Source organism: Phoenix dactylifera, chromosome 8 (assembly GCF_051530095.1).
Source record: "Phoenix dactylifera cultivar Ajwa chromosome 8, Ajwa_hap1_PhDact_Kaust_v1.1, whole genome shotgun sequence".
NCBI lineage: Eukaryota > Viridiplantae > Streptophyta > Magnoliopsida > Arecales > Arecaceae > Phoenix > Phoenix dactylifera.
In genome coordinates, this window is record NC_143197.1 from 21,233,513 (window position 1) to 21,259,412 (window position 25,900).

The 25,900-nt window shown below is 36.9% G+C and overlaps 1 protein-coding gene across 2 annotated transcripts in view; it reads left to right on the top strand.

The window, feature by feature from the left end:
* Nucleotides 1-5,173: 5,173 nt before the first annotated feature.
* Nucleotides 5,174-25,900, top strand: part of LOC103717313 (protein RRC1-like) — a 35,201-nt gene continuing 14,474 nt past the window's right edge. Inside the window, exons 1-8 of one of the 2 annotated variants that reach the window (XM_088703038.2) lie at nt 5,174-5,315; nt 5,564-5,650; nt 5,753-5,888; nt 6,036-6,081; nt 19,379-19,433; nt 21,285-21,437; nt 24,789-24,908; nt 25,003-25,168. In XM_088703038.2, the coding sequence (XP_088559164.2) occupies nt 5,585-5,650; nt 5,753-5,888; nt 6,036-6,081; nt 19,379-19,433; nt 21,285-21,437; nt 24,789-24,908; nt 25,003-25,168 (742 nt within the window). In that variant the 5' untranslated portion in view covers nt 5,174-5,315; nt 5,564-5,584. The remainder of the gene's footprint in view (nt 5,316-5,563; nt 5,651-5,752; nt 5,889-6,035; nt 6,082-19,378; nt 19,434-21,284; nt 21,438-24,788; nt 24,909-25,002; nt 25,169-25,900) is intronic. The other variant, XM_088703039.2, reaches the window with a different exon arrangement.

A 25,900-nucleotide genomic window follows, 5' to 3' on the forward strand; every position in this document is an offset into this window, starting at 1 on the left:
AATACTTATGCATAAAAAAATCCACCCAGCCAACTGAGCTTGATATTTTTAGAACTTCATTCTTTTAGATTTGGACCAAGATTTTCGGCTTGATGGGATGATCAGATTAAGAAGAAGGAAGAATTTCTTCAACTTGAATATCTCACAAAAAAATTAGAAGAAGATGGAAGAATTGCAAAAATAGTACTTAAGTCTTTTTTTCTTTCATTGATACTCTACACATACTTCATAAAGAGGTATAGAGCTCCTATTTATAATAATAGTGAGGTCCTTCCTTATACAATTCAAGTTGGTTCTTCTCCTAGTTCAAATAGAACCAGGTTTTCAAAAATAAATATGTCTAATAGAAATAATCATAAAAAAATAAAATTCTACAGAGATAGATCTCAACTTCAACATCAACTATAGGAGGTAGATCTTTGACATCAACTTTAATCTTTGTTGCTCCATCTAATTTTTCTCAGATTGAAAGATATAATCCAATGAAAATCTTTCTTGAAAAGGAAAGTTTCAATTTGAGTGGCCCGTTTCAAGATCCAAATGACAGAATTTTGGCTTGTTTTAACCCTTCATGGGGTCGGCACTAAATTGTAGATCTTGAAAAGTCACATGATCTGAAAGATAAAATCATCTCAATTGACTACTGTGCGACAAAGTTATAGTCTCTAAAAATTTGGCATACGATTTGGCTTTTTGATATGATGGATTTTGCTCTAAATTCTATTCAGCCCTACTCGTAGTGGCCAAAGTGATCCATATCAAGTCTGATGACCCTTCTGGATATCTATAGTAGTTAAAGTGGTCCATATCGAGTTTGGTGATCATTTTGAGTACTTGTATTGGCTAAAGTGGTCCACATCAAATCCGATAATTCTTTTGGAACATGGGATAGGCTCAAGTTGCATGCTCAATTTAAAGTCAAGCCAACTTAGGCTTGTCAAAATTTAATCCGAGTTGGCATGACCTATCTTGACAAATATATAGTTATTTTTATATATTTATGATATATTAATGATTCTTTTTATAATTATTTATATCTTTATTTTCAATCATAAAGTAGTGGAGGATGGCATGTTAATTGCATGTGGCCTAGAAAACATGAATAATAGAATATAGTGGGAACACATGTATACATAGGTGAGTTTTGAGAGGAATTCAAAAATAGGCAACCTGATGCACAAGGCTTCTATCATTGCGGGATCTAGGGATCGTTAGATGTATGTAGTCTTACTCTTGCTTGTTGGGATGATCTCTGTGTTTCTCTTTTCACTTAAGATTTTCTATCATTTCGGGATATTAAGCCTTAGCATCATTGTGCTCTCCTCTTTCAGATAAACATGCCTTTGCAAGAAAAAGGTTGTTTTTGAACCCATGACCTCTAGATCACAATGGAGCAACTTCTTAATTACCATAGTGCTAATGCTAACCCTCCTTTGAGAGAAGTTTACTTATGAAACATATTCTACATATTCATATTAAAAAAGAATTGGAGCTATAGGTACGATATAGTTGGTTGGAATATGATTCTAACATATATAGAGGTGTTGTAGTTAAAAAAATATATGAAATGTTGCATTCCTCATAGGGCTAAAGTTGGTTTGGATATGGATCGGATACTTACATGTCCATATTTATATTTATTTTGTTTGACGAAAATAGATACAGATACGGATATTAGTCGGATGCAAAAATTCATATATATATATATATTTATTTTAAACGGATATAGATATAAATTGGATACTAAAAGTATGGATATAAATATGGATATAAATCGGATAATTAAACTTTATAATCACACCATCAAAGATATACTAAGTGGATGATAAATCAAGTTAATAGCATGTTAATGTAGTCATTTATTTTTCTTAAAAGTTTATGAGTGCTATATGGTTACAAATAGAATCGAATATTCGGATATGGATCGAATAGTTGTCTATTCATATCCATATCCATTTTTCTTTGATAGATATAGATACAGGTACGGATATTAGTCGGATCCTCAAATTTCTATGCATATTCAGATGGATATGAAAATGGATCCGGATGGATATTATCCGATCCACTTTCACCTCTAATTCCTTGAAAACTTAGAGACATTGACAAAGCAAGCTCCTCATATAAAAGGAATGCATATGTTATATATCAGATAGAATCGACAAAACAAATATCATACCATATTTGTAGTTTGAACTTTTGAAACAAAAAGAAAGTAGAAAGAATAGGATTTGGATATGAACCCTAATGCATGTCCTCATTCTCCTATTGCATCTAGCAAGTCCTGCCCTCTAGACCCCAACCACATGTTCCTTGTCTGACTACGACTAGTTTCGACCAGTGTTGCAGTTGCAAATACTCCCCACCTCTCTTCCACTTGCAGTAGGCCAACTTTTTAACTTTTTCACCTCCCTCTCATTTCCTCTCCCCTTGACCGGCCTCTTCTTCTTGACCTTCTTTTCTCATTCTTCCTCTCTCTATCTCACTCCCTCCCCATATCATGCCCCGCCTGGTCGGTCGTGTCATGCCTGAGGCTGCAAATGGGTCGGGTCGACTCATGACCCGATCCGACCCGACCCGAATTTTAAGGCCCGTGGGTAGTCGACTCGACCCGACCCAAAGAATGGGCAAAACAGAAGGAAACCCAGATGCCGAGCTCTTAAGCTTTTGATTTAACTCGGGGCAGGTATTCTTGTGCCAGAAGAAGACAGGAGCTCCACACAGCTGTGCTCTGCTTCAGAATCTCTTGGGCCCGAGAGAGAGAGAGAGAGAGAGAGAGAGAGGACTGCTGGTTTGAGTTGGAAAGAAGGTGGCTTGTCTAAGGACCAGAAATGATGCTAAATAGGTGGCTTTAACAGCACTGAGTTGGTGGTAATGGAAACAGAAAAAGAGAAACAAAATCAGGATAAAGGCTGCACAAAGCCACCTAAATTCCAGGTAAACCTCGGAGAAATGAGTTTGCTTCGTGATAACAAGCAAGAGAGTCTCTTCTTTTTTTTGTGTGTGGGTGGTGGTACTATTGGTCGTTTTTAAGTGAATTTATGGCGGGTTTTCAAGGCAGACAGGAAAGAGATATGGGTTTCTTAGGAGCTTGTTAGCTTGCTCCCATGGCTTTATTGTACACAGCCTGAACCAGAACTCGATCCTTGGATTTATGATCTGACACTATAGGCATGCTCACCATACTTTCCAGTGCGTGTGAGGAAGATTCTCTAAGGCCCTGTTTGGGGGAGCTGTTAGTAGTAGAGCTTTTGGAAGTAAAGTTGTTAGAAGTAAAGCTGTTTGAAGCAAAGCGTTTATAAAAAGCTGTTTGCTGTTTGGTAACATATTTCTAAAGTGCTGTGGCACTTTAACATGTGTTTGGTAAACAAACTGAGAAAGTACTTTTGTGTGACAAAATGACCATAAAGGACATTACCAGTATTATATAATAGAGCATAATAAAATATAATATGTATTATTGCATAAATATATGATATATTATAATATTAATGTAATGTAATATAATATTATTATAATATAGTACTATAATATTATGTATTATAGAATAATAATTTAATATAATATTAAATTATTTAAATAACATATCAATGTATTATGATATAATGTAATATAATATTTTATTTATAGTATAATATAATAATAAATATATAAAATATTGTAATTATTAGTGTAAATTAAATTTTCATCCTTCTAATGACCATTTATCACTCTAACAAATAGAGAGAAAGGAAGAAGAAGATTGAGAGGGAAAGGGAGAAAGGAAGAAGCGGGATAAGGGTTTTGGAAGAAAAAAGTGTGATTTAAATGAGGGTATTTTGGTCCAAAAAATAGCTTCCCGACAAAACTGAAAACAACATTTTCGGAAAGCTCCAAATTGGAGCTTCTTCCCAAAAGCTGTTTTCAGCTTTCCGCAAAAGCTGAAACAGCTTTCCGAAAATTTTACCAAACACTATTTTTTATCTAAAAGTACTTTTGGAGGGCCAGAAAGTGCTTTTTGGCCCTCCAAAAGCTCCCCCAAACAGGACCTAAGGGATGGGAAATGCCAGCAAATGAGGAGGAAAAGCCCTAAGGGGAGTAGGGTTCAAGTTTGGAAGGATAGCAGCAAGCATAGGTTCACAGAATCCAAAGGAACCTCGGCTCGTCAGGATTCTCTATTACACTGTTGATACCTCGGGTTCTCGGTAGCTGGCTTTTTTTTTTCCCTTTTGTTTTTTGGTTTTTGTTTCTTGTAACTTTTTTTTTTCTCTCTATTAACCCTACCTGTGTAGTAGCCTCCACTAAGCCCCCCTTCCAGCAAAAAATGTCCGATGCGGGTAGACAATATTTTTATACCCTTTCTGACCCGTGGGGAGCTCCACCAACATGGCAACCCCTTCCACGTGTGAGTACGTCACTTCAGCACCACCTCAGTACCGACGGACAAGATAGCGACTCTACCGGATAAATCAGGTGGAGGGCATCCGGTCTCCGCATTTAATCGACGCCCGCACATTTCGAATCTGGGCTATTCTGATAGAATCTTAGCTTCATTCTAACCGTGCTACCATCTTGTTAGTCAATACTGAAGGGAGTAAGTGAGGGGAACACTGAACTACATATGGGTCATGTGCCAGTTTTCTGCAATGGAATTGGATTTTGGAAGTAGCTTTGGGATTTTTTTTATCCTCCTAAGAGGGGAGAGGGGAGAGGGGAGAGGGGAGAGGGGAGACGGCAAGTTCCCTCCAATCAGTCATTTAGATAAAAAAATAGTGTGATATGAAATTTGGCTTGTAGACCAACTTAGTTTGTAAGTCATGGGTCACCTGTTCTGACCGGATGTCAATTGCAAGTCGTTCAAGTCATGGGTCACCTATCACCATATAATTATGATATGACCAAATTAAATTTGTCCAATTTTTTTTCCAAAAGCACAAAAAAATAGTGGCAACATGTGATTCGGATCCGACTCGATCTTCAACCAGATTGAGTCTCGATTCAAAATTAGAATCCGAACAAAAAATTGGATTAGATTATGATCACTTAGGACTCGATTCGATCCGATCCATTTGCACCCTTTGTCATACCCGTCCAGCTGGGCTTATCTTGGGCCAGGCTTCGGCTTGGCCTTTATAAAATTGGCCGGGTGAGGCCCGGATCGCCAAAGTCCGGGTATTGATGTTAGTTCGGCCCGGACTGGGGACGCTCGCGTTTATCTATGTAGGAAAAACACCAAACGCACTCCTCGTTCTCTCCTTGTCCATGTTCCCGTCCCATCGTGCGCGCTCGAGAAACCCTAGAACTCTTCGCAGCGATCGGAACCCCTATCAATCCCTGAGGTGCGTCGGTCTCTCTATCTGATCTTCTATGGTTTACCTCGGTTTCTTGATTGCTCTAGATTTTCGTAGAATGCTCCTTTTTGTTTTCTTTTCTTGATCGTACTGAGCTCACGCGATATAACCAGAAACAGTAAAATTCCTTGGTGACTTATGATGCGATGTCTTTTCCTTCATTTTTGAAGCTATAAGGATCCAAACTTGATTCTCCATTGGAGATTTATGACATGTTTCTTGCTTTTGCTTCGTAGGTTCTAGTATTTCCTGAGAGGATGGGATCGTCCCAGAAGAAGATCCCTTTCCACAGACACAGGGAAGCTGAAGAGGCCAGGAAGAAGGTAAGAAAATCTCGGTTCTTTTTGTTTTCTTGATTATGAACTCTGGGCGGAACAATTTGATTAATATGTATTTTTAAAAATTTCGAATGGTGGAACTTGAAGAGGGAGGAGGATGAAGCTGCTCGTGTGTATGCCGAGTTTGTAGAGTCTTTTAAGGCCGACGGCGCTCCTGGGTCGAAGGCTTTTGTCAGAGGAGGAGTTATGGATCCGAACGAGAAGCTGAAGGCCGATTCAGAAGGTTGGTGTTTTGCAGTGATGATCTCTTTTGTTGATTTACTTTGAGCTTTACCTTTTAGTTTCTCGCAATGGATGCATGAATGCTTTTTTTAATTACATGAGCACATTAATAAGAAGATGGGCTTTTTTATTCATTCAACAATGACAGGTGGAAAGTCCAAAGATGGGGCATCTGTTCCAAAGAAGGGAAGTAGGTAAATAAATGTACTTGATTCTTAAAAGATGGAAACTTGGTGGTAGCCATATTCCATGCCTAGAGCAAAGAGCCCTGCCATTTGATTTCATCAGGCTATGATGCAATATTAACTTCTTGTCGCTTTCAAAATAGGAAGATAATACTTTGGAATGTAGCTTTTCTTATTTTAATTCCAGTATCATATAAAATATACATCTTTGTGCATGCATGTAATCTTTTTTTAGAGATGAATACATTTTACTACATCAAAACTACATTATCCTCTTTCAGTGCAGACACTTCTTGACTTAACAAAATCTTGCTTCCCCTGCTGCACGAGATTAAAATATGTTGTTTTAAGATATGTCTCTGTGCTGGGTAATTTACAGTTTAGCTTTACTGCTGGTTCCTTGTTGGCCAAAATTACCATGGCATAGGGCTTGTCATTGTTTCCATAATTAGTTCTTTAAATGGTGATCTGGTCATTAAAAAATCATATGGAGCCATGAAGCAAATTCCATGTAGAAGAAATAAGGCTTGCTTGTTTCAGGTCAAAGTGTACATACATATGCATACACAGATAACATGGATACTGCTGCAGATGTTTATAAGAAGGAGTGGTACAAGAGCTTACATTGCTGATAGTAGATTGATGTCATGCTACATTTAGTTGAAAGGGGTAGACTTAATATATTTGGGGTGCAATATATCAGTCTGATGAGAATTTGTTTGCTTGATTATGCAAATATGCATTTTTAGATGTCACTTTTCCTTTTGCAGTTTAATTTTAACCTACAAGCAATTCATCAATGTAACTCCTGCATTTCCAAGTCCTTGATTTTCTCTAGTTCCTTGTAGTGATATTTATTTCTACCTTTTGATTCCATGTTTCTCAGATCTGTTTAGATGGCATCGTTATGTTTGTTTGAGTCTAGAATAGTGAATAGCCAGATGCTTGGCATTTGTAAGAGTGTAATTGAGCGTAGACTTTTTCTTCTCTTGGCACCCATAAATTCTTCAAAACTATTACTTGCTCTTAGCATGCAAAATTGTCTTATTTCCTGCTTCTTTCATGTTCGAACCAATTTGAAATGATATGTGCATAGGAGTGGGAAGATTCTGCTTTTGCATTTGATGATGATACTACTGTTCCTCAAATACCTCATACTGATATCATGTACTTTCTTTTTGTACGTCTAGAGTGGTTCATCATGAACTAATTGAACAAGTTGACTATGTAAATCCACTTGTAAGTTCATTCAGCACATGGTGAATTATTGTTTCGACATACTGCCTGCTTTTGAGCTATTAGAGTTAACAAGTAAGATCAGACCTTATCTAGCAGATCTCGAACCTTGATCATGTGGTCTCATGTGGCCATCCTATCTTGGATATCTAACTGATGACTTTTGCTGCCATGGATTTTAATATTCTCAAGCATTTTCTTGTCGTTTAACTTGCTTGACATTCTAGTATGCCACAAGAATTAGTGGCAAGCCTACTTATGCATGTTACTCTAACATGCATCAGTTTAACAAAGTATTTGTGGTGCAAAAAAGATTCAGATGATCATACTACCAGGAATAGAGATATGAAATTTAGTTTCAACGGCAAAATTTGTGGAAGTCTGGAACTAAATGCAAATTTTATGTAAAATCTGCACAAGGGAACAAGTCCTTCTTTCTAGGTGAATTTTATCCTTATTTATGTGGCGAACATTTAAGAGTCAATTAATGGGATATCAACATGGAAAAAAGAGAGGAAGAGAGGGTTAGAGAAGGGGAAACTAGAATATTGCTAGTTTTTCTTCAGTATTTTCTGGATTGGTTTTATCCTATATGTAAATTATAATGATGGGAACCCTGAGATATCTGCTCTTTGTTTGATCCTTTAATTTGTCTAAAAAGGTTGTGTAAACCAAACTTATGATTTAGGAAACATAAAGGGAGGAACATTTAAATCCCTAAATCTCTTCCTGGTACTTTCAGATCACAATAACTCTGTCAAGAGTTGCATGGTTTGCGATTTAACACATCCAAAAGATTCATCTAGTGAACCTACCTCACAATCATATATAACTGAAAGGAATGCTCAAATTTGAAGCTATTGTTTTTGAAGAACTATGCCATAATTAAATCAGAAAATGTTAAAAAACAAAATCATGTTTTAGAGTAGAGACTTATACAATTTTTGAGATGGAGACTTCTAAAGGGTCAGCATCATTATAAATGTGTGTCAAAAGCCACATCATTCAATTGGATTTGCATCCTATTTCGATACACGTAGCTAAGCTACGTGTATCTTGGGATGGCATGATATGTTTTGGAAGTGGGGTGTGGTGGAATAAAAACCATTTGCATATTTAACACTAAGAATAGTTGGAAATCATGGCTATCTCCTCTCAGCATAGTCATATATAGTATATTTTATGTTAATACATTGGCCATAGAGGCAAAAAAGAGTCCACGAGTACTCTGAGTGTTTATTCAAGTGGAGATGATGTTTTCCACAGGGAGCATTGGATATTTGTACGTACTCAAATCTTGTTCTCAGCTATGGGTGAGGTTGGATATCACACCTATAAGGTTGTAGACCCAGATAATGATGTGGAGTTCCTCCATCACCGAGGTTAGACCTCACTAATACCTGGTGTACTATCATACTGAACAATCAATATGTGACAATCCACCTCACAAAGAATTGTCAGGAATAAATGTGTGAACTAGGTGCACGAGCTTGCAATAGTACCTTGCTGTTTTTCAGATATCAGTAAATTTGTAGCCAAGTCCGTTTATCAATCATGATATACTTGATTATATCCTTGATAGGAAGCATTATGGTTTACTGGATTTGGATGAGTGAGGTCAGGCTTTGCAACATGGAAACCATCATAATGGCATAACGTCCATATTAGAACAGAGATGTGGTCGGACATATTAGACCCAACCAAACATAATTTGAAAGATTTTAAAAATAATTGTTATCAAAATTATTATATTTAATAATTGATTAATTTAAAAAGGGATTCATGTGAATAATTGTCATAAAAGGATGTCAGACACAATCCGGAGTTCAGTGAGAGAAAACCTGAGTTGACCTACCCCAGTAATGCATCTAGCATGTGCCATCTATCTTCAGGTCAGTTGGGAAGAGATTTCAGTAGAATATTCTCTCACAAATTGGATTAAAAAAAATTAAAATATAATTGGAGAGGAGATTGTGCTAAAAAAGTAGTCTAGATACAGAGATTGAGCTAGATCTGGTCATATAAGCGGACCTAGGTCAATCCTAGGCTGATTGTATTGGATCCAAGTAGGGGCTTCTAACCAAGGAAGGTGGCTGCCACCCTTGCTACATATGGTGCCCTAAATGCTGTGCATCTAGTAGATGAGGGGCTGACCCTTAGGGTTGGTGCCCTTGCTTTTTAGGGCATTCACAAGGGGTTCAAGGCGTGCACCCTTCTAGAAGGAAAAGGGGGTTGGCTCCTTAGAGGCTGACATCTCGTATTTCTCTCCCAGTTGGAGTCCAAACAAGACTTTGGAGAATGGCATCCAAGTAAGGATGTTGCCTCATCCTTATTCTCTCTTGAGGCGAGTCCCTTTGGGACTCTAAGGAGGCACCCCTCCTCTATAAATAGGGGGAGGTGGCCCCTTGAGTGAGGAGTCCAATTCCAATTCAAGCCTCCACACATACACGCTAAGAGGGAGAGAGAGAGATGCCCTCAGAGGCTAGGTTCTTCCTTCTCCTAGATATTGTGTGAGAGTAAGAGAGAAAGTTGGTGAGACAAGCTTATCTTGCAGAATGTCCTCTTGGTCTGTGGTACTAGAGATTCAGATCTAGGCAAAGCTTTAGATCAACATGTGGATAAAGTAGTAGGGATAGTAATTCTCAGAGGGTCATATGCTTTCACATCCTCAATGTCTCCTAGTAGATATACTTCTCTCATATTGTGCATGATATCTATGTTGTAATGGTGATTTATTAAAAAGAGTGATCTTGCTCCATGCTTTGCATTGTTTTATTCCGCTACATAACGACAAAGGGCCTACTGCATCCTTCGATTTGTACTATTCCAATTTATTCTACTTTTATTTGGAAGGTGACTCCAAAAATGTACTAAGTTGGTCTTCTACCAACTAGCACTTGGTCCTTGTTGGGATGAAGGCTTTGGTGAATGTGCTTGTAGACTGGCTATGTTATTGGGGGATGAAGGATTAAACTCCACTTAAAATTGAAACTTGGTGGTCAAATTCAAGGAGGGCTAGGTTATTTTTAGGACATTACCATGATAACTAGGCTTTTCCTTATTTCCTTATTCCGTTCCAAGCCGTGGTGAGGAACATCGAATTATGTGCAGTCATTTGTTGTGTTTGTTCTCCATCATTTCCTTTGCCTCCTGTGTCCTCATGACATAATCAAGTATTGCTGGGACATGATGCAGGACAATTCTTCTAGAAAAAGTGCAGCACAGCTAGCACCTCTGTCTTGTTCAATTTCATTTATGCTTAGGTGTGTTGAATCTATGGTCAAAAGAAATTGTGCACCTAAGTTTGCATTAAATAAAGAGTTTTTCTGCATGTATACCTTTCTAAATATATAAAATTGTACGAATACGCTCATAAAATTACTATTTGCATGTATATCCTTTTTTTTTTTGCATATGTACTTGTACCATCTAACGTCGTTAAAAAATAAACGGCTTGAAACTAAATTGATTGAAATACCTTTATGGGTAGGTATGCAAAAAAAAGGTTATAAGGGCATACACGCAAATAGCAACTTTATGAGGGTATTTATACAATTTTTCATATTTAGAAGAGTATACATTTAAAAAGTTCATTAAACAAAGGTTAAAACTCGGTTGGAACTTGCTAAATCTTTTATGATTCAGCTGGATTAACAAGTCAAACAAAAATTAAGCCACTTTGTCATTTTTTTTAAAGATCATGACTCGGTCAACTTGGAATATTAGGTGATCATTTTGGTAATTCTATTCTCCATTTGATTTTGATATAATTATCATTATTGAATCTATGACATCTATATATTCTTTATTATTTTTAAAAGATTAAAGCATATCAAATTTAAATTAATTATAGATGCTTAGATTAGTAAAATATTTTTTAGTGATTTGTAAATGTTGAGTTGTTTGTTTTTGAGGTGAAAATTTCGTAAAAACAACATGATTCATTCTATAAGAGCTGATATTAACATGAGATCATGTGATATGATAATATTAATCCTTTTTTGCTACCTCTTTTTTAAGAACAATTGAATTATCTTTACTGAATTTTGATAATTTTTTATTGAATTTTTGTAAGTGTATACCCTCCAAAATATGCGTAATTGCATGAATATCCTTGAAAGTTGCTATTTGCGTGTGTATCCTTATAAAGTTTTCTTTTTGCACGTCTACCCGTAAGGGTATTTCAGTCATTTCAAATTTAAATCGTTTATTTTTTAACGGCGTTAGATGGTATGGGTACATATATAAAAAGAAAGAAAAAGAAGGGTATATATGCAAAATAAGTATTTTATGATGGTATACATGCAAATAGCAATTTTATGAGGGTATTCATACAATTTTGTATATTTTGAAGGGTATACATGCAAAAACCCTTAAATAAAATTGGATTATCTCGAGAACATCCCTTGTGTATAATAGTTTCCGCCCTTCAGCTATCAAATGCTATGAAATACACAAATAATCAAATTCCATGACTGCCATCGTGCATGAAATCATTTGATATAATTATGCAAGCCTATTGCCAGCAGCATGCAAATCATTTGGTCAAGCTAGTGCAAAGCATGATGTCAAATTTATGCTTGTGTTGCTCTTTAGCACCCTTGGCCTCGTTACTGTTATGCAAACCAATACTTGATTGTTGCCTTGGTCAATTGCCATATTATTTGAGACCATTTTTGATGGTTGAGTTGGATAGTATAGACCGTTTCTGGCCAATTCATGTTGTTTGGAATTAATTCAGTATCATTTAAAGCATCCATGTTGAGAATTCTATAGCAATGTGATCTGCTATTTACTTGTTCCTCATGTTAAATACACGATTTTATTGGGTTGCAAAATATAATGTATAAGTGGCAATGGTTGAGGTGAGCAAAATGTGGTAAATAGAATGCATGCTTGCTTATGCCCTCTCCACAAGATAGCACTGCCATTGGTTGTCTAAAGTCCCGTTTGGCAGAGCTGTTGGCAGTAGAGCTTTTTGATGTAGAACTTTTATAAAAAGCTATTTGCTGTTTGGTAATTACAGTTATAAAGTGTTGTGGAACTTTAATATGTATTTGGTAAACAAACTGAGAAAGTACTTTTAGTATGATAAAATGACCATAAAGGACATTGCATAGTATTATACAACAGAGCATAATCAAATATTATATGTATTAATACATAAATATATGATATAGTATAATATTACTGTAATGTTATATAATATTATTATAATATAATAATATAATATTGTATGCTATAGCATAATAATATAACATAATTTGATATTATATAATATAACATATCAATGTATTATATATAATGTAATATAATATTATATTTATAGTATAGTACAATAATAAAGGTATAAAATATTATAATTTTTATCATTATATATTAATATTTTATTAATATAATATTTTTAGGAACTTATGTAGATTTCTGTAATATAAAGGGACATTTTCTGTAATTATAATATTTTATCATGGGTATTTTGGTCCAAAAAGGAAAAAAATTATAAATCAAAATAGCTTTTTGACGCATGCTAAAAGTGCTTTTCCTTGGAGCTTCTTCCAAGAAGTTGTTTTAGCTTTCTAGCAAAGCTAAAATAGCTTCTCATTTTTTTACCAAATACCCTTATTCTATCCAAAAGTACTTTTGGAGGGTCAGAAAGTGCTTTCTGGCCCACCAAAAGCTCTGCCAAATAGGGCCTAAGAGTGTGTTGGACAATACTTTTCTACAAAAAGTGATACATATTCTATAACCCCGCTGCATGGTACATATTCTAGAAAACTGATATTTATCTGGATGATACTTTTCAATGCTTGCACATGGCACATGACAATATGTGCATGTGGATGAAATGCTTTGAATTGTCCTGGTGGCATCTACGAAAAGTGTCAACATTTGGTACTATTGTTCTATTTTTGGAGTGTCATATATGGGACTCTAAGTCTTGTGTTTTGGAAAATTTAAGTGAAGTGTAATTATTGTTTAAGGTAATCACAGCCACTTATCAATTTGAGTTTTCTAAAAATACCGAAAGCAAGCTGAAATGAACCTAATGAATAACTGAAGCAACTTGCAAACTCGTGGTTATTCAATTAGTTAGTTTGTTTGCATATTCTCTCTCTCTCTCTCTCTCTCTCTCTCTCGCGCGCGCGCGCGCACGCGCTCGATCTCGCTCTCGCTCTTCCCCCTCTATCTGCCCATGTCTCCCTCCTCTTTACTTTCTCCTTTTGGGAAAGCATCGCGATAATGAGTTATATAGCACGTGTGCATTCATGATGTGTTGATGTGCCTAGACTTTTAGAGGCTAATGTATCCAACACTTGAGGAAATTGAGACACTTGGGACATGTTGATGTAACAATAGACAGAGTGGCATGTCTATATCATGGCTTAGGAAGCGTATTTTACACAGATAATGATAGCTACCAGGACTTGAATTATTGAGTTGGTCTATAGCTAGAGCTTAAAAATTATATATAGCTATATATGGAGGAAGTCCATTAATTTCTCATTGAACTCAGTGTTCATTAATCCTATTCTTCCTTGAGCAGAATTTGCCGTTTAATCTTGTCTTCTTATGAAGTCGAACTAGGCTAGAGTTAGGGTTAAGTGCCATCTGTACTATTGTATATATATATATAATACATACCATCATGTGTTTGTACTGTTGCACCATGTTGGCCAGTTTGTATTGATGCATGTTACTTTGGTGTGCCTTGATATTGGGTGTCATGTAGACAAATAGGCTTTATCATGTCCTCTTTGTAGGTAGGGTCTTAAAATGCTTAGAAGAGAGGAAACGGTCCAATTTAGGAGAGTTCAAAATCATCTAGAATAGACACAAAAGATTATTAAAATTCAACATACTATGCTATACCAAGGATTACAAATTAAGGTAACATATAGCATATGAGCTTCCTAACACTATGAACTTGTCAGCTTCCTATGGTACCAATAGTGTATGTATTACACAAATTTTACCAATATGTCAACATGGTTACATTATGATCCTATAGTTCTTTTATCATGAAATTTAAGCTTAGTTGCATTAATGATGTAAAATAGTTGCATAGAGGTAGTCTACATGTTAGATTAATTGAAACTATGTAAAACACATGTTAAACTATGAACATTGCTGCTGTCTATTATCACTTCTAATCGTTGTTTTCAATAAATTTGTTAAAAGCTCTGTTTATTTGTTTCAACCATATATTCACTGTATAACATAATTAATATTAGTCTATATTTTGAAAGTTGGATAAAGTAGTTTACATTAGCGTGGCAATTGAAAGCAGAGGGGATTGTATATCGTTGAATGTAATAGGACAAGAAATTCATGTGCTAGTATGATCAATTGCTTAAAGCTGTGCTAATTTTTTATGAAAGCTGTGCTAATTTCATCGAGGTTAAAAAAATAATGATAACATGTTTAGTCTTATTTTACTCGATTTTTCATGTATGCATATTCGCACTAGATCAGCAAAGCCTATCGACATTCGGCTTGACATTGGGCTTGTGACAGAGATTGATGTACTATTATGTTAATAAAAGCCCATGGTTTTAAAACTTAGGAGGCATGAGGGGGTGGCCAGTGGGGCGCCCAATGCCATGTTGCCGGGTAGGTGCCTAAGCGGCCGCTCAATACAGTCCCTTGTTGCACCTATTGTGAAGGCACCACGAGCAGTAGCCATTGTTGGCTGCTGCAGACAGCACTACCATCAGCCGAGCTAGCACCACCACCATTGTTGTAGTGGTGGCTTTACCACTAGCAGCAACAATTTCTATTGGTGGCGCTAAACATAGCAGTTGTTGGCGGTAACCCCCATAGTTCCTCCTGCACCACCTTAGGAACAAAAGAGGGAAAAGAGGTTTAGAGATGAAGAGAAGAAAAAAAAGGGGGAAAAGGAAGGAAAAAAACAAACCTCCAAGTGTTGATGCCTATTGCTATTCATCATCTGCTGCTCACCGATCACCATCACTAGCACGTATAGGGTTGATTGAAACTCAACCAATTTACAGTATTCTTACCCGCTCGCTTAGTGCCTAGGCATTCACCTAAAGCCATGCTTTAGGCACGGACCTTGCTTAGCACCCACCTTGTGGCATGCCACCTTTGCTGGCCCAGACAAGTTGCGTAGGGGCCTGACTTGCCTAAAGCAGGTTTCTCGAAGGTCACCTAGCCTGGTTTCAAACTTTGAAACCATGCAAAAGTCTAATCTAAATTAGAAAAAGAGACTTAGTATCAGCCTGGAGCAAGATCCGCCGAACCGGTACTGGGACCAGTACCGGTTCGGTACGGTACCGACACATGGCACGCTTGGGCGTGCCGGTGTGGAACCAGCGCACCCATTTTTTGTAAGCTCAAAAAGCAACATGAAATGCCTTCAAATCAAGTAGTGAGATAAAAAATATAAAATAGTACAATCAATTACATATATTTAAAGTATAATATACATATCGATATGTAAAATCTCATCGAGTGGCGATGTCTTTTGTAGATATCTGGATCATTAGCATAGTCAGGAGGCAGATCAGTCCACTCTTCTAACGAAACGACGTTGTAGTCTTGTATGTTCATTCCATAAGGAATACGCTTTGGGTTATAAGCACTCTCGAACTCTTGCTGAAGCTTTGATTTTGAGAGGTGTCCTTTGGTTGATGAAACGGCTGTGAAGTGGCCCATCCGAATAAGCCGATAGAAAAATTAGACCTGTAGGATGTTCCGGGCTGCATAGGGTAGTCGCCGTCGGAAGATGCCTTAGACGCACCATATCCATATCTGTATCCATATGGGTTAGTTGCATGTGGTTGCGGATAATAGGATCCAATATAGGGCTTGAAACCTGATACATGTATGGATTCTACTCCATGCACGAGGTCATCTGCGACTGCATCGTGTCCTAAATGACCTTGAGGAGCCCATCTCTTTTATGCAATCATATTCTCGCGCGCTCCACCAGATCGTGCACCGTAGTTTATATCATGTGTAGCATGCGTAAATTAGGACTCACCGGTGAATCGAAGACCATCTTATAGCTGTGCCTCATGAATGGTGGTCTCATATCCACTTTTTTTTTGGCCAGCAGATTTATGACCACCAGAATTGCTGCTCCTGGTCTCTGAATCTGAGTGAACTGGTTCCATACTCTCAATTGGGGCTGTAGGTGCCTTTTGTTTTTCTTTTTTGGTATGCTAGGCAGTTGCTTGCTTACCCTTTGTGCCATTCACTGCCTGCTTACCTTTCGTGCAACTCACTGCCTGCTTACCCTTCGTGCCACTCTCTGCTTATTTACCCTCGCGGCCCTCTCTGCTTGGCTATATTGGGAGGATGTATGTTGCTCTTCCTGACCGAGTTGACTAGTGGCCTCATCTAAGCATCTTTCGATCATATCTTTGAGAGGATGTCTCGGACAAGGAGTCATGTGGTGACCGGCTCTCCTGTGGATGTGGCTGATCAACTGGAAGGATGCGTGGAATATGGTTGTGGCTGATCAACTGGACTGTTCGCACCGAGTTCGAATGGAACCGGCTTGGTTCGGTCTGGTTCCGGCCTTTTCCATCCGGTTCCGGTCAGTTCGGTCTGGTTCCAGCCTTTTCGGTCCGGTTTTGGTCGGTTCGGAACCCGTTTCGGCCTTTTTTATCCGATTCTGGTCGGTTCGGGATCGGAACCAAATTTAATAGACGAACCGACTCGGTTCCTCATCGGGTCGGCTCGGTACGGGCCGAACCGGGCGGTTTGGTCCAGTTCAGTCTATCTGGGCCTGGAGAATCGGCAACACCCTTTTGCTTTCATTAAGTGCTATCAGGCAAGTGCCTCTTTCCAGTTCAGCCTATCTGGGCCTGGAGAATCGGCAACACCCTGTTGCTTTCATTAAGTGCTATCAGGCAAGTGCCTCCAAATAGTCGATTAGTGTGGGCATCTTTAAACTGTAACCATTGGCTGCAAATAATTTCTGTGCATTTAAAGTTTATATAATTTAAATATTGAGAGTTCTGTAGTAAAACTTATGCTAGGAAGCATGAATATGGACATGGGATACAGATACAACATGATATGGATTTGCCGCTATGACAGATTCTGAAAAAAATAGGATAACAATACAGCTTGGATATGTCAAGGAATATACACGCATTCTTTACAAAGATACATGCATAAACATGCATACATATATATGCATGTATGTATCTAAACAAGAAGATATAAATGATAGTGGGCTATCAAAATGTGATTATAACTATTTTTGAGACATGTATACTTACTCATTTCTCGCTGAAGTCAAAGATGGTTGGACATTCCTTTAATCTTTCTCCCTCTTGCATATGTTATGATTGGCTGTGCTTATGCATATGGGTCAAGGTGCTCAAATGTAATACTTGCAAAATCAAGGGTAGACTAGTACTACTAAATACTAATAACAGTTATAAGGGCACATATGGCTAATGAGATAATGATGTGGTTTAAATACCGAGTTAACTTGCTCAAAACACTAAGAAATAACTTACCTATAGAGATTATTATTCGTTGTCTCCACTTGCAAAACACATGCATTGCCTAGTTTTCTAAATGCATTTGATTTCTCATTTTACTTTCTTATTGTATTAAAGTAAACTAGTGGTTTTGTTGAGGTATGGATATTCTGGAAAAACTGTCAACCCGGAACCCTGTAAGTAAATGGGTCAAAAACTCGAACTTGGAGCTGACCTTCTTATTAAATAGTAACATGAGCTGACATGTGTAGCTTGTTTAATAAGCAAGCTAGAGTGTTGGATTGACATGGTTTGGAAAGTTTAAGAAAGAGGGAGAAAGAGAGAAATAATTCTAATCCAATCAAGAAAGACATTAAACCATCATTGCTACAACCCTAATCGAAGAATTAATCTATCTAGACATTAAACCATCATTGCTACAACCCTAATTGAAGAATTAATCTATCTAAATATTCTTGATACAAAGACATTCAAAACCTAGAAAATTAAACTCCTCTAAATTAATCAAATATTCATCTCCAACCAAAAGATTTCTCAACGCTATAGTCTTAAAACCACATCAGACCCCAGTGATATCAGCAATTCAAGAATACTCAATAGTCAATGATCCATTTAAATATCCTAATGGCTGACTCATTGGATATCAAACATAATGATGATATTGTTGGCATTGTTAGAATTGACGGTAATGATGTTTTTGCCAGCATAGGGGAGCATCTTGGAGATGTGGTTGAGGTTCTTGGCTTCTTGTTCATGGAGGGGTTGGTTGAAACTTTAAAAAGGCTCAAAATCGTCAAAGTGGAGTCTGACTAGGGTCACATGGTTCAAAGACATGGTTTGGAGGGATGACCTTCAGGAGTAATTGAAGCTGCTGGGTTTGAGTCCTCGTCACCTCTAGCACCTTCTTTAAGGGGCTTTGTTGCTGGGTGAAGCGAGTCAATTTAGAGGGGTCACAAACATTGAGGTTGGTGGAGGTGACTAGCGGCCAAGGTGGATGAGCTCTAGGAGGTAGCAAAAAAATGCAAGGAAAGGGGTTAAAGGGTGGTGGCTGGGGATTTTTGAGGAGAATGAAGTAGAGATGGAGGTGGATGGGTTAAGACGTGCGAGAGAGGTATTTTAGAAAGTAGGTGTGGGTCTTAAATGGGTCAACTCGGGTTAAATGGATCATGACTCTAGACCCAGATTTGACCCATTTCATAAGTAGGTTAGTCAGATCAACTTGTTTATGACCCAGACCTGTTTATGCTAAACTGATTTGATTATCTCATCCATTATGAGTTGGGGTAGCAGGTTGGGTCATGAATTGCTACCTTTAAATCATCTCTTGGTTGGTTTATTTATTTATTTATTCGTATGTGGTTCATTTATCTCAAGTGTTTTTTCCTCTTTTTTTCAATGATTCTGCCTTTATCAAATTTCATTTTGGTCATGACATTATCCACCTTCCCTTTTCTTCTCTCTCTCCCCCTCCCTCTCTCTCTTTCATACACGCTTACAAATATGCACAGACACATGACACACTCGCGCACATACATATATGATTTCCTTTTATACTATTGATTTTTTTCTTAATAATGTATTTTCTCCAGGTATGTCCCATCTTTTTTGCCCCCGGCATCTCAAGGAAGAGATGCTGAGAAAAAGGTAAGCATGGAGTGTTATCATCCTTGTTTCTGTTTGCAGCATTGAGCCAAGAAAGAATGCTTTTTTTTTTTTTTGGTTCATTTGATTCTTACTTACTATATTGACCTCCCTTCTTGTTTAAACATTATATAAGTTTTATAAATGAAGTGTGTTTCAATGCATATTTTCCTATCACTTTATTTCACTTCGTCAAATTCATCTTCATTGTCATGATTTTGGTTGAAGAGCATCAAATGGTTATAATGGTCTGGAAAAATAAAACCTTTTGAGATATTTATTTTGTAGCACAATATGGGCAGCTATGGTTGATTTGATATACATTCAAGGATTAGATAATTATATAAGCATCTTTACTCTGGTTTTAAGATTTATGGTTATATTTTGCATGGTAAAGGGAAAGGATGGGCCAATAAGATCTTGTTATGATCCGATTTTAATGATCATCCCCTTCACTCTTTGTGGTTTTATTATATTTGATTTGCCTTGCACTATAAAGGACTTCTAGCAAGGATCATCTGGATTGAAATGCCTGTGAAGAGTGTGATGGGGCATGGGTACATTGCTTGTTGCATGCTTGAGGAATCAAGTATATCTGGAAATTAGTGGAGGGGCTTATGTGCTGGTTCGTCTGGCCTGCTAGTTGTCTAAATTGGCAGAAATTGCTGCACTATTTGAAATTTCAAAAATGTTTCCAACCTTTTGTTGGATCCCTTTTCTGGTGGAAAAACATGGGAAATTATGTAATATTTAGTCTCTGCTGGTAGATAAAGTATGTTACTTGGTCCTTCGCTTCATGTTATATATTTTTCTGTTTATTTTTAATATCTTTTTTCTTTATTTTCTTTCCAAAAATTCTGTAATGGCGAAATAAACTGACATGCTCTTTCTGAGATCTTAAATTTCCTCAAAATCTTATTTAACTTTGGAGATATCTTTCCTGTCAAATTTGCAAAAAAGTTCTAACTCAAGTTATTACTTTTTTTTTTAAATTTTCCCCTGTAAATATAGTTCCCAATAAATCACATGGGGCCATTACTTCTTAAAGTATTCTCTCTTACTTTAAAGGAGACTTTCACTTGTTAAACATGTAATTGTGGAAATGTAAGGATTAGACTCTTATTACCTTAACCTTTTTTATTTGCCATCTTTTTTAAAGATTCAACCTAAATTAATATTGTCAAAGGCAAAAAGTATCCTTTGTTCCAGATGGTTGATACTGCTGCATAGGAGCTATAAAATTTCCATTTGTCTAATAATATGACAAAAAGACTATACACCTCGGAGTATATAACAAATGGAGCAACAAAGTGCTTGATATGCTAGATATTTTGTGATAATAATTAATATGCTTGTTGGCTCTTCTCTCAACATGTATTTCTTATTCTATTTCACACAATATGGTGTTAATTATTTACCATAGCTGTCACACAATAAGCATAGTTCTTGCATTTGTTGACTGGATTATATCCAGCCATAGACATTTGCAGTCAGAATCACACACTTATGTACTTAGAGACCAAAAATCACGTTTTGAAGTTCCCTAGGCTATGCATCAAGTGGAAAAAAGTTAGAGGTAGTAGATCCTATTCAATAGCTTGGATCATCTGTACCAAACTGCTTTCTTCCGATTTCACCTGATCAGATCCAACTTGAAATCCAGTTGACCAGATCCTACTTGGAATCTGGTTGATGAGATCATAGTCCACCTCTATATGCATGCGTTTGTATTATTATGTATGTATGTATAACTGTAGCATGCTTATGATCTTCTTTGTTTTGTTTGGAAGTTTACAAAATGTTTTTGGGGACCTTGCACATTATTATCTCTGAAGCAATTCGTTTCATTTGCAGAAGGAGGAGGAGAAGCCAAGGGAGAAGGAGAAAGGAAAAACACGAGCCATTGATAAATTTTTGGAGGAGTTGAAGTTTGAACAAGAATTGAGGGAGAAGCGTAATCAAGAACGTGAACAGTGGCGAGAAGGTCGTCACAATGATAATTCTGCTGTAAGTAGTTGCTATCATACTATTTTTTGAACTGCAGAAGCAGGTCAATAAGAATTTTATGGTATGATAAGAAGTAGAAATTAGTGTATTACAACCAGCAGATGGAAATGTTAAGGGTTCGGTAAAAAGACAAAAAATTACAGGCTAAAAAAGAATTCCAAAGAGAGAAAATAATCCAAAAAACGTCTCTTGAGTAAAACTCATTTGAAACTTATTTTCTGACAAAACAACCAACACTCAGCTACCAAGATAACCGACTCCTACTCCTTGAACTCTCTTACCAAGAAGAAGGTAGTAACACAAGCACAGGAATTTCACATATTTTTTGCAATTTTGTTGCTTTTCCATATGCAAGTCACATGTTTTCTGGTGCAAAGTATGGTCCAAGCTGGCCATCTCACCTTTCATTTGTATGTTACCATGCATACTTCTTGGGCCTATATCATTCTATACTAGTTTTAAGATGTAGCATTTTGTTAATTGGCACAATTACAGTAAGATGTGGTGACATTGCATTTGCTGTTGTAAAATTTGGGTCAGCTTGACATCCACCAATGAGCAAAACCAGCAATGACTTGGACCTGCCCAACCTGCTGATCGGTTGGACAAGGACTAACTTGAACCTGCTAGATGATTGGCGACAATGACCAGATCCTACCCACCTACCCAAATCAAGGAAGAGATGGGGAGAGGAGGGGAGAGGAAAAAAAAAGAGTAGGCAAAGGTGATTGATGGAATGTTGTGGCTCATTAATGGCTGCTGGTGCAGCACTGAGGCTTGACATGACAGTTGGTACTTACTACTTAGCAATATTAGGTAGGGGTGAAGGTGCTGCAGTATTGGTGGAAGCGGAATTGTGGTTGGGCTAGCTGTAATGAAGGGAGAGGAGAGGAGTGGAAGAAAAGGATAGGGGAAAGATGACCAGCAATGTGGTGGATGCACACTGAATGATTGTTGCAGGGCTGCTGTAGGGCTTAACAGGGTGGGGGGGTTTTAGTAGCTGGCTTGAGCCAAGGTGGAAGGTTATTGGCTGGAATGTATTAGCATGAAGATGAGGGAGAGGAGATGAAAGGGGTAAAGTAGGAAGTGATGAGCTGGCAGTGAAGAGGAGAGATGCGGAGGGGAGGCCAAATATTGGGATAGGGGTTATGGTTGATGGTTGGCTTTGATTCCATTTTTCTTAGACCTTCATTTATGCTTTTTATAAGTGCATTACCCTTTGTGGTTGGTGCATCTCTCTTTTTATTATCCCTTAGAAGCAATAGAACCAAGAGTTCATATTTTATAATAGAAGCATTTAAAGTAGAATGACGATAAGAGTTGTATCTCATAAATTTGAACCCAATCCAAACTTGCTAGCAGGTCAAGCTTGCCCAAACCATATCTGATCCGTGGACCTAAAACTGTTGGTTAGACTGGCTTGTTCTGTGCATAGTCATGTTGGATAAATGAGCTTGTATGTATTTTATTGGATCAATTCTAGGGTCTAATAGTTAGCGTTTAAAGGCCTGGGCCATTTCAACATAAACTGAAATGCTTAAATTGCTCTTCCAAGTTGACCATGCTAGCCATCTCAGTCTAGCTGTCTCTAGAGGATGCCTTTCAGGTATATGAATATGTAAGGTCCCACCTTAGTTATGATCCCCATGAATTGTGGAAATTTACAGAAGTAGTACCTGAACTGCCCTATTGGAAGTGATTGGATATGAGGAAGGTGACCAGGAAAAGGAGCGATTAGTAGCAGCAAGCATATGACATGGCAGCCTCCAAAAGTCTCAGCATGTGACATGACATATGTGCATACACATTTAGAGATTAACTTATACTATATACTAAATGTTAAATCTCTAGTAAAATATCTAGCGATTCAAAATAAGTGATGGACCCTCCAAATCGGAGATCCACACTACTAAAAATGCCTATAAATCATATGTTTGGATGGACTGTGACCTTTATTATTTGAGTCAAAAATGGACAGCTTCCACAACATGATATGATGTTCTGTTGTGATCTAAATATGGAATTATTTTGATTTGTGATCTATACATACTTTGAGATGTCTAGATCATGTCAATAAAGTGGATTCTCAATTTGAATGTCCTATCATGTATTTTGTCATGCTAGCACAACAGGCACTACTCATTTTTTCATCTCGAGGTGCTTTAGAGATGTAGAATAAGATCAATGGTGTGAATCTTTGATGTAGATGGTCCATCATTGATTTTGGAATTGTTAAATATTTTATGAAAGATTTAATGTCTAATGTGTACTCCAACTTATAAATGTTGTCTAACAACTAAAATAATAGGAAGCCATGAGCTTGCAGTTTCCAAGTTGTTTGAGTTACTTGTTGGGTTCATTTAAGGTTACTCAGGATGTATTTTGATACTCAAATTGATGCCTAACTGTGATACTTCATGAAATAAACATGCTGGCATTTTGGTTAAGGTGTTTATTATTACTCTGTAAAGAATATGACACTAAAGTTAAAGTGTCCGGCACTTCAAATTAAGTCCCTTGCATGTCATTTCCGAAAAAAATGCCAAGAGACGCAACTTTCAGCTGGTTTCAGCAAGACACGACAAAATAGAGCGTCCAGACATGTTGTGTCCTATCCTGTTGCATCCAGGTATGTTGAAAGTTGCAGCACTTCCAGAAATTTAAAAAAGGGGTGTGTCCAAGTGGCACAGATAATTATGACAATCTGATAGTGCTAAAGTGGTATTTCCTTTGATGAGGAAGAAAACAAGGAAAACAAGTTATAGAAACGAAGTTGCTTCCCCAAAATCGTACTTGAGAATAAAGATATATTGGGATGCTCCTTTCTGAGGCCCATTCCCATCTCTCTTCATCCCTACCCCCACACCCACCCTCACACTCCCAATGTTCCCTTTCTAAAAAGTGGGTAAAAGACAATTGTTTTATTGACTATAACTATATTAAAGCAAACAGACAGAGATGTGATGTTTATTGTCAGAATTAATGTAGCTTAATTTTGAACCAGGCAATCCATTCTTATGATGAGATTTGCAATATGTTGACTATCAAATGTCATCAAGACTTCAATAGGAACCACTTCAAATCTGTAAATATATTTCTTTTATAAAGAAAAGCTGTTACTTTTAAGTCTTCACTTGCACTCAACAGATCCGACAAATTACAGAGGCAACCTTAATATTAAAATCTGAACAGCTGATAATTTTCTTTTAAACTTTTTTATTTTTCTAAAATTAATGTTGCAGTTATATGTACAGACCTGTTAGCATATATATATTTTTAAATTTCTGAGAAGCTTGTTTTTAGACTTTACAAAGTTCTGATATGTTTTTATTGGAAAATTTCTTTCTGCAGCCAGCTAGCCGTTTTGATGAGCTACCAGATGATTTTGATCCAAGTGGAAAGTTTCCAGGATCATTTGATGATGGGGATCCTCAAACCACAAACTTGTATGTTGGGAACCTCTCACCAAAGGTCTGATTATGCTCTCATCACTTTTTTATGTTACAAGTATTTTTTTTATTGGTTCAAGAATGTAAACAACTCACACCATTCTGAATAATGTTAGGTGGATGAAAATTTTCTTTTGAGAACATTTGGGAGGTTTGGACCCATTGCTAGTGTGAAGATAATGTGGCCTCGAACTGAAGAGGAACGGAGGAGGCAGAGAAATTGTGGCTTTGTTGCTTTCATGAACAGAGCTGATGGACAAGCTGCCAAGGATGAAATGCAAGGTTTGCTGATCTTTCTACCTATTGATGTTAATGCTACACTAAGCGGTAATGGGCTGCTAACAATTGGCATTTGATGGGGTTATGACTTAAATTATAAGATAGTTTCTTTCTAACTTCTCATTTCATAAGGCTTTGGTTGCATACAGGGATTGATTCTGATGTGGATTCCAGAAAGCTGATTTCATTACAAATCATTGTGAACAATAACTAGTGAAAAGTTTTATACTTATTTTTATAGTTATTTTATACTTATTTTATACTTATTTTTGTGAATTGGACATATATATATATATATATATATATATATATATATATATATATATATATATATGTATATATATATATAATCATCTGTCGGAACAGTCAATTATCCAAGTTGTACTCTGTGCTTCCTAGAAACATTACAAAAATCTTGAAAAAAGTTCTGCTTCTCTTGCACATGAGATGCCACAAATTTTATTTTCTAACTAGTGATATGAGACTTTAATATGAAGTGATTAACAAAAGGAATGAAGAAAAACCCATGTGATGAGGAAAAGTAAATGGATTTTTTTATAAGATAACAATAAAGTTAGTACTAACCAATCCTCTTGCTTGTAAAGATTGTTGTTAAATGTTGCCATCGTGCCAAGTGATCATCTAGGGAATGATATTGATTGTTTTTTGAAGTTGGTGTGCCCTTGAGAAATACCATGATCAAATTCTCACTCTCTACTACATTTATATTTGATG